A 10,181-nucleotide genomic window follows, 5' to 3' on the forward strand; every position below is an offset into this window, starting at 1 on the left:
GCGTAGTTTCATTTGCTGATTAGGTGCGGGTCTGGACCCCCTGGACCCCCCTTTTGGCCACAGGCTTGTGGCACATGTTTGTAAACAGGATCCATTAGACTGTATTGCAGTGAAGGCAATGCTTCACATCAACTGGACGTGCCACGATGGGTTAGGTAGCTGCACACTGAAGCATCGATAAACATACATTTGACCATACTGCACAGTGTGTTCAAGTACCACAACGTTTGTGGACAGCTCCAGGATGAGTCATATGTATAAACAGGCCCGATTTAACTGTGTTGCAGGCGGTGAAGGCGTCGCTGCACACCGAGTGCAGGTGCTACGGTGTTTCTGGCAGCTGCACGATGAAACATCCCTTTAAAAAAGCCCCGTTTGACTGTGTTGCAGGCGGTGAAGGCGATGCTGTGCACCGAGTGCAGGTGCTATGGTGTTTCTGGCAGCTGCACGGTGAAGCATCTCTTTAAACAAGCCCCGTTTGACTGTGTTGCAGGCGGTGAAGGCGACGCTGCGCACTGAGTGCAAGTGCCACGGCGTGTCCGGCAGCTGCACGATGAAGACCTGCTGGCGGACGCTGGCGCCGTTCCGCGCGGTGGGCGACGCGCTGATGCGGCAGTACGCGCGCGCGCGGCCCGTCATGCTGGTGGGCCGCCGCCTGGTGCTGCGCGCCTCCGCCAGGGGCCACGGGCACCGGCCGCGAGAGCCGCGCCGCCAGGACCTCGTCTACCTGGACGAGTCGCCCAACTACTGCGAGCGCGACCTCGCCAAGGGCTCGCTGGGCACGCACGGGCGGCGTTGCAACCGCACCGCCAAGGGTCAGTACCCCCCCTCCCCCCATCTGCCATCGTCTCACCGTCTCTATTTTCCTTTTGAGCACATGGGCTATTTTCTTTCCGATTGCCCATTCAGCTGAGTATTTGTGTCGCTTTCGAAGCCTTTTACAGCTTCATCTTCATGCTCTTACACACAGTAGTCGAAATTAAATACACACAGTAGTGTATCTCGATGCTGTGCCACATCATCTAATTTGGTAACTATTCACTACACTGAACAGGTGGATGGGGTATTGAACTGCAATCATCCTGAATATGAGTCTAATGTCCTTCCATTGTGCAGTATCGTTACGGGATGGGGTGGCAGTTAAAATTTCCATTGGATATGGCAACTATTATTTGGAGACTACAAAATCAAGTACGTATTTATTTACGACCACAGGCAGGGATTTCAAGGTCTGTTGCAGATTAAGGGGTTCTGGAACATAAGCTATGAGATACATGTAGTCAGGCGAGAGGAATATAGGTGTTAGAGGCCTGGAATTATGTAGGAGAAGGTAGCCAGGTGCGAAATGCCGAGTGAAGGGCTCTTCACTCAACGATTTGGAGGGAGTGATACGACTTGGAAGGTGCAGAAATCCACGATACATTTGCAAGCTGAGGATCTTGTATCAAGGGAAACTGGTTGTGTGATTTAGTCCACATCGTCAGCTAGTTAATAATTTTTGTGTAGTGTTGGTTTCCTCTTAGATGATTAGCAGAGGAGATTCCAAATTAGCTCCTGATCGAGTGATAGTCCAAGTTAATTCACTGTTTTAGGTCGGTAAACTCAATTGTTAGACAACATTAATTTCATAAACAATGCACGTACTTTTTAGACACATAGTTATGTTTCTATATATAGTAAACATAAATTATGTGTGTAAACAACACGTGCATTGAAACTTCGTGGCAGATCAAAATCGCGTGCCGGACCGAGACTGGAATTCAGGACCTTTGCCTTTCACAGGCAAGTGCTTTGTCGGCTGAGCTACCCAAGCACGACTCACGACGCGTCCTGACAGCTTTAATTCTGGCAGTACCTCGCCTCCTGCCTTCCAAATTCCACAGACGCTGTCCTGCGAAACTTGCAGAACTAGCACTCCTCGAACAAAGGATATTTTGGAGACATGGCTTAGTCACTGCCTGGCGGATGTTTGAAACTTTGTGGCCGATTAAAACTGGGTGCCGGACCGAGACTCGAACTCGCGACTTTAGCCATTCGCGTGCGAGTGGTCTACCGACTGAGCTACCCAGTCTGCCACGAAGTTTCAAATAGCCGCACTCTCCGCTGCAGAGTGAAAATTTTCATCCCACAGGCTGCGTCTAAGCCACGTCTCCGCAGTATCCTTTCTTCCAGGAGAGCTCGTTCTGCAGGTTTCGCAGGAGAACTTCTGTGAAGTTTGGAAGGTAGGAGACGAGGTACAGGTGAAAATAAAGCTGTGAGGACGGGTCGTGAGCGGTGCTTGGGTAGCTCAGTCGGTCACCGGTTCGGTAGCTCAGAGTGTTCGGTCAGAGGGTTAGCCGTCCTCTGTAATAAAAAAAAACTGAGTTAATTGAACACCGGTGTACTTAAACAAGTGTCAGGCCACGTCCGCCCCGAACAAATAGAACGAACAATCACCAACAAAATGAGATCAAGGAAAAAAAGAAAAAAAAAAGACGTCGGTAGAGCACTTGCCTTTCTGGATACAGAAAATATTCGACTGTTGCCCTGGCCACCACATTCTCCAGATCTCTCACCAATTGAAAACGTCTGGTCAATGGTGGCCGAGCAACTGGCTCGTCACAATACGCCAGTCACTACTCTTTATGAACTGTGGCGTCGTGTTGAAGCTGCATGGGCAGCTGTACCTGTACACGCCATCCAAGCTCTGTTTGACTCAATGCCCGGGTGTATCAATCCGTTATTATGGCCAGAGGTGGTTGTTCTGGGTACTGATTTCTCAGGATCTATGCACCCAAATTGCGTGAAAATGTAATCACATGTCAGTTCTAGTGTAATATATTTGTCCAATGAATACCCGTTTATCATCTGCATTTCTCCTTGGTATAGCAATTTTAATGGCATGTATATATATATATATATATATATATATATATATATATATATAATGACCGGTATATTTGAAACGGCAATACAAACTAAACGAGCAGCGATAGAAATACACCGTTTGTTGCAATATGCTTGGGACAACAGTACATTTTCAGGCAGACAAACTTTCGAAATTACAGTAGTTACAATTGTCAAAAACAGATGGCGCTGCGGTCTGGGAAACTCTATAGTACGATATTTTCCACATATCCACCATGCGTAGCAATAATATGGCGTAGTCTCTGAATGAAATTACCAGAAACCTTTGACAACGTGTCTGGCGGAATGGCTTCACATGCAGATGAGATGTACTGCTTCAGCTGTTCAATTGTTTCTGGATTGTGGCGGTACACCTGGTCTTTCAAGTGTCCCAACAGAAAGAAGTCACAGGGGTTCATGTCTGGCGAATAGGGAGGCCAATCCACGCCGCCTCCTGTATGTTTCGGATAGCCCAAAGCAATCACACGATCATCGAAATATTCATTCAGGAAATTAAAGACGTCAGCCGTGCGATGTGGCCGGGCACCATCTTGCATAAACCACGAGGTGTTCGCAGTGTCGTCTAAGGCAGTTTGTACCGCCACAAATTCACGAAGAATGTCCAGATAGCGTGATGCAGTAATCGTTTCGGATCTGAAAAATGGGCCAATGATTCCTTTGGAAGAAATGGCGGCCCAGACCAGTACTTTTTGAGGATGCAGGGACGATGGGACTGCAACATGCACCAGTTCTGTTTATTGACGAAGCCGTCCAGGTAAAAATAAGCTTCGTCAGTAAACCAAATGCTGCCCACATGCATATCGCCGTCATCAATCCTGTGCACTATATCGTTAGCGAATGTCTCTCGTGCAGCAATGGTAGCGGCGCTGAGGGGTTGCCGCGTTTGAATTTTGTATGGATAGAGGTGTAAACTCTGGCGCATGAGACGATACGTGGACGTTGGCGTCATTTGGACCGCAGCTGCAACACGGCGAACGGAAACCCGAGGCCGCTGTTGGATCACCTGCTGCACTAGCTGCGCGTTGCCCTCTGTGGTTGCCGTACGCGGTCGCCCTACCTTTCCAGCACGTTCATCCGTCACGTTCCCAGTCCGTTGAAATTTGGCAAACAGATCCTTTATTGTATCGCGTTTCGGTCCTTTGGTTACATTAAACCTCCGTTGAAAACTTCGTCTTGTTGCAACAACACTGTGTTCTAGGCGGTGGAATTCCAACACCAGAAAAATCCTCTGTTCTAAGGAATAAACCATGTTGTCCACAGCACACTTGCACGTTGTGAACAGCACACGCTTACAGCAGTCAGACGACGTACAGAATGGCGCACCCACAGACTGCGTTGTCTTCTATATCTTTCACATCACTTGCAGCGCCATCTGTTGTTGAAAATTGTAACTACCGTAATTTCGAAAGTTTGTCCGCCTGAAAATGTACTGTTGTCCCAAGAATATTGCAACAAACGGTGTATTTCTATCGCTGCTCGTTTAGTTTTTATTGCCGTTTCAAATATACCGGTCATTTTTGAAACACCCTGTATATATATATATATATATATATATATATATATATATATATATATATATATATATATATATATATTACAAACGTTACAGGCATTTTAACAGACCACGTGAAACATTTATTACTACTTGTTCTTTCTGTTCTTCCGGTACTCCCTCATTCGTTCAGTAAAGGCTCTCTTCCTTCCTTCAGTCCACTTTGGCCTTTGGGCTTTAGGTGCTGTTTTCTCTGACATCACTTCCCACTTGTGCACCTTGTGTCTATAGACGCCATTGTCCATGACGTCCGCTGAATCTATCTGAGCTCTTTCCAGATCAATTTTGACTTGTGTCATCCAGGGTGTAGTGGTCTTGAGTGTTTGGATGTACCTGAGGATTCTCTTGGTGAGTCTGGTCTGTGGGAGTCTGCTTATGTGTCCATAAAATCTTAGTCGCCTCTTGCTAATATCCGCTGCGATGTTGGAGAACTTCTCTGTGGTGTCCCTGGAGTGAGGCCTACATCCATCATTCGTGAGTTTTGGCCCAATAATTTTCCTAACGATTTTTCTTTCCTGTGTGAGAATGTCCTCAAAGTAGGCCTTTGTGTATAACATCAGTGTCTCTCTGTAGAGACAAATTTTGGTGCAGATGGACAGATAGATATTTATTGTTATAAATACCATGTGTTTTGTATTAGGCTCTCTTCATTTTCAATGAACTAGTGTTCTGGGCAATTTTCTCCTTTCCTGTCGGTTCGAGCACTTCACCTAGGCACTTAAAGTGTGTAACCCTGTTGATCTTGCCATACTTTGTGTTCAAATTTGGAATGTTTAATTTCGTGCAGAAGAACTCAGTTTTCTGAAAGGAAATCTGTAGCCTTACTTTTTCTGCGCACTCTTTGTTGATCACAAAAGGAAATGACTCGAACATATTGTTTATTCTCAGTCGCAGCCAGTGACCTGCTCGACACTCCATACTTACTCAGTGCGCATTTCTGACATCTGATTGCTTAACGAAATACATTTATTGTAGTCTCCATTATCACATCCGTCAGTTCGGCCATTAACTTTTGGAACACCGTGTACATATCAGTCAACAAAAGTAAAAACGCGACAAGCAAACGAAGAACTTGTGGAAAAAGGTTCAGTGTTGGTTGCAATAAAAACTGTGACAAAGCAGTACGTCAACTGCATGAAAGGTTCATAAAACTAGAAATGATAGCTAAGGGGTGCAGGTAGTGGAGAATACCTTATTCCATTCATGTAAATATGAAATGACGGAGAGACTTTAAAATTGCAAATACTATACGTCGAATTGCAAAACATGGGACCAGTGGGTACAATTCAACAGATATAAAATTGGAATTTCAAGTGTCAGTAACACACATACAAAGTTACCCTAATTATAACAATAAATAATGGTTTATAAAAGTGTCATGATCTGTGAACTTTAGAACCCCGTTTGTAGTTGACGTCCTGCATCATTTCACGCCAAGTAACGTGCTGTGTACTGTTAGACCCATGGCATGAAATTCCATACAGAGTCCATCAGTGTACAAATTAATACCTGCTGTCAAAGGGGCCTAGCCGCAGGCGGTGCTGGGGCAGTAAGGCTGTTGGGTCGTTATGTGCGCGACAGTTCTGCGGCGCCCGAACTCACTCGGACAGTGTTGACCAAATGGTTCGCGCATGTGCAGAACGCGTGTAATTAGGGCCCTTTGGTGGGTAACCTACACTACCGCTGCCTGTCGCGAGCCAGTCAGTGGCTGACAGTTTACGTGCCGTCTGAGCCAGCTTTGGAACAATCTGTCTTAGCGTCGTTGGTTGATGTTCCAAGGCATGAATTTTCATCTAATTTGTACCTCAAGACGCTCTCTAGAGCCCCTCTAAATCTGATGCCATCTTTCTGTTGATGATGATGATGCTGATGATGATGATGAAGAACCATACTCCTTGACAGAGCGCACTGGAAAGATGCGGGAGACCCGCACCGCCGTAATAGGCAAGGTCCTAGTGGAGGTGGTTTGCCATTGCCTTCCTCCGACCGTAATGGGGATGAGTGATGATGATGAAGACGACACAACAACACCCAGTCATCTCGAGGCAGGTGAAAATCCCTGACCCCGCCGGGAAGACAACAGACTGACCTGAAACTTAGGAAGTTTTGGAAAAAAAGCCAGTAAGATCACACTGTACTCGCCATATTGTGTACGCCATTTGTCGGGTATTCTCTATGTCACTTGTCAAAGCCAAGGACTTATCGAACACTTCTCTGTGTTCGCCCATACCTACATGTTGCGATAACAGTTTGTTGCAAAGTAACTTCAAAGTCTTAAAAATTTGTAAGGAATGACTGAATGATACTGAGAATCAATTTATTGTCTAACAAGTAGTGGCGCACAATGGACACAAAATATAGCTCAGCTGTATATAATGTCAAGTTCTGCTGAGAAATCAATCAGGTGCTTTACATCTCTTCACAAAATAGAATAATTTTTTTTGTCAGAAAGAAACGAGTATAGAATTATTATCAACAGTTTCTGTTGATGATCAAGTCTACAATGCCATCATCTGGACTTAAACTTCTGAACATCACAGAGGAAGAAAGGAGATTTTCTGCTTATGGCGTAATGAGGTAGTGGGTGGAAACCATACTCAGAGATCAGACTTCAAGACGCAGTTTACTTCCAAATGCGAAAAGCGTTAAATAACTACACAGTCAGAGCTGCAAAATTTAAATTAATGTGCAACCTAAATGGAAGAAAATAAACACACTTTCACTGAGACATTGTTTAGCATGAGAGTAATAGCAACAGTATGGGCATGTTCCTAAAGTAACACTGTCAAAGAGATGAGTGGTTGAAAGTACATCACAATTACAGAATAAATTTAACCAATACAAGGTACTGCACCACTCCCATGAGAAGTTGGCAGTCTTCATTACTCTCTTATATTAATTTTTTGTTGTAGCATGTATACAACACTTCCCATTCTCATACTACTTTTGGTCATAGTTACAGGATCTGTTTATGGCAGTATACGAAACATACCAGTCTTCTATATAAATAAAATGTAGCCGTTTGTTCAAAATCTTGTATACTATATACATTTTAATACATTTTCTCAACTACTAGTAGCCTTTCACCCCCTTTATTAGTTAGTTAGTTAGTTAGATACATGATCCACATACTATTTGAAAGATTTTTTTATCCAAATTTTGTGGAACGATTCCGTTTACGCAAAATGTATAAACGATTAATTTCAGTGGAAGGCTGCACGTTGGCCATTTACAGGTTCCTAAATCGCACACTAGCCTAAATTTAAAATTAATGAATATTATTTTTAGTTCTACTCGTGCAAGACAGAAAACTAGCTTTTTCTTTTTCAAGCTACCACTTTTTAAATAAACAATCATCCATGGATTACAAGGAATTCTCCGCAACAAATGATTTATGTTAGGTTTAAGGCTTACTTTACTACCTGTTAGCCTTTGTATTATGGAGTAAATGGTGAAAACGTTTTGTAGGTGAGTACTGAACTCGTTTCTGAGCCCCTTATAGTTTTACACAATAAAGATCATTTTTTCTTTCTAGTGTTATATGTATGGACATCGCTTTTCTTCTCAAATTGAGACGATTATTTATGATTAATTTCACTATCTTATAATTGGCTCTGAGCACTATGGGACAACATCTATGGTCATCAGTCCCCTAGAGCTTAGAACTACTTAAACCTAACTAACCTAAGGACAGCACACAACACCCAGTCATCACGAGGCAGAGAAAATCCCTGACCCCGCCGGGAATCGAACCCGGGAACCCGGGCGTGGGAAGCGAGAACGCTACCGCACGACCACGAGCTGCGGACTATCTTATAATTGGTTAACTGGTTTCTGTAGAAGTTGTAAATAACTTAGCGACACCTGTATTTTATCCCTGCCATCTCTACAATTGCTTGCAATACCTGTGTTTAATTTATGAAATGATCCTGCCAAGGACAGGAAGGCCATTTTGTTACTCCTTATAGCGTTTAACATAATGAAGCATTATGTAATGATGAGAGTGATGTTTGCTCTGTTCGCAGGTACGGGAAGCTGTGACATCCTATGCTGTGGTCGCGGCTACAACACCCACCAGTATACGCGCACGTGGCAGTGCCGTTGCAAGTTTCACTGGTGCTGCCACGTCACGTGCGACACGTGTAGCGAGCGCACCGAAGAGTACACCTGCAAATAGGCACCTGTTGCCGCGTGGATACCTGAGCTGTGTGACACGTGGGACTGACGATGCCGCTCCCTGTTCTAATGGGACAGGATGACACGTGTGTTTCCTGACCCCTGTACACGCAATGGCGCACTTACGAGTCGGTGCTTCTGAAGACACGTGTATCGTGCCGTTAGCGCTCTGACGTCACGTTCTCCGACGCCATGGTGTTGGAGGTGTCCTCGCTGCGGAGTACGTCCACAACAGCGCATTATAACACGCGGCCCAAAACTCAGTACTTCCTGTTAGTGCCGCCAAGTCACGTGGAGCAGTTGCTAGCATCAATACTCGCGTGAACTCCCACCTGTGATTAGCTGTGTCGTCAGCTACGCGTGTGCCACTCTTGCAGTGAACTTTGTGGGTGCTGTTGGATAAACAAGGCTGCTTAGCAAAGACTGGACTGCTTGAGTCGTTTGTGTTGTAACTGGAGTCTGACCGCTGAACTATTTCTGCAATCGGCATTGTACAAATCGCGAAGGTCGAAAAAAAAGACTTGAATTACTTCAGTATACATTCCGCAGAACTTTAATAATTTAATGAGTGTATGTATGGACGCGCTCTGTGGTGGAACGAAGTGACTACGCCGACTATGCAATTAACTTCGTCTACATGACGCTTATTTAACCATTTCCAGCTGTGAGTTTAGTGAGGTTGAAAACATTTAATGCATACACAGTGACAAATTCCTGCATAACAGAAGTTACCCGTACACAACACGTAACTCCAAGTGATATGCAAGACGTCAGCACTGTAACGATTTAATACATTGCAATATTTAACTACAATTAATGTTCTCTGACATACATATCAACTACTATCTTGTGGAAATAAAATGAATGTTCCTCTGTGTGTAATACGAAAAATCTCTGCAATTTATTTATCTCCCACTTACCGTATACATCCTGCGTCCTTTCCTTAATTTTCCTTTAATTCTAGTTAGTACAGTAGAACATACAACTCTTCACAACTCATTTTACATTATGGTAGCATTAAATACACACACAGAAAACACTGAAGTTGTTGAACACTGCTAAATGTGATGTAAATTGTGCTACGAAACGGTACTTGAAGACAAGAACCCCTGGAGAATCGTGGCTCTGGCTCCGTGGGTGGAATAGAGTAGTAATTAGCAGTAAAATACCAGTGTCGATGTACACCAAACAACTGGATAACGTTCTTTTCACTGGTACTGCTAAATACATTCTCTTAGCAGTATTGTGTTATTTCAGCTTTAGAGGCCTTTGGTTCATTCTAGCTGTTCCTACAGACGAACGTCGTCTATCAAAATTGTCGGTCGGTACTCTTGCCTGGGAGTATATCTGTGTGTATTCTGTACTTATAAGATACGAAGGTAGACCTAAACTTTATGACTGCTGAGGAGACGGTAAAGTAACCGCAAGGATGAAAAATATATATACGATCTGTGTTAGTTTTTGTATTTAAGAGGGGGTTGACTTAATAGAGAGCAGAAACCACTCAAAAATTTCGGATCGTTCAGCAAGAATAACAGAGATACAC

At 44.1% G+C, this 10,181-nt stretch overlaps 1 protein-coding gene across 1 annotated transcript in view; it reads left to right on the forward strand.

Annotated features, from left to right (window-relative positions):
- The window catches only part of LOC126262560 (protein Wnt-2), a 545,379-nt gene extending 535,877 nt beyond the window's left edge, over window positions 1–9,502 (forward strand). The window contains exons 3-4 of the mRNA XM_049959257.1: window positions 494–815; window positions 8,485–9,502. Coding sequence (XP_049815214.1) covers window positions 494–815; window positions 8,485–8,636 — 474 coding nt within the window. The 3' untranslated portion in view covers window positions 8,637–9,502. The remainder of the gene's footprint in view (window positions 1–493; window positions 816–8,484) is intronic.
- Window positions 9,503–10,181: the final 679 nt, after the last annotated feature.

Source organism: Schistocerca nitens, chromosome 6 (assembly GCF_023898315.1).
Source record: "Schistocerca nitens isolate TAMUIC-IGC-003100 chromosome 6, iqSchNite1.1, whole genome shotgun sequence".
Classification (NCBI taxonomy): Eukaryota; Metazoa; Arthropoda; class Insecta; order Orthoptera; family Acrididae; genus Schistocerca; species Schistocerca nitens.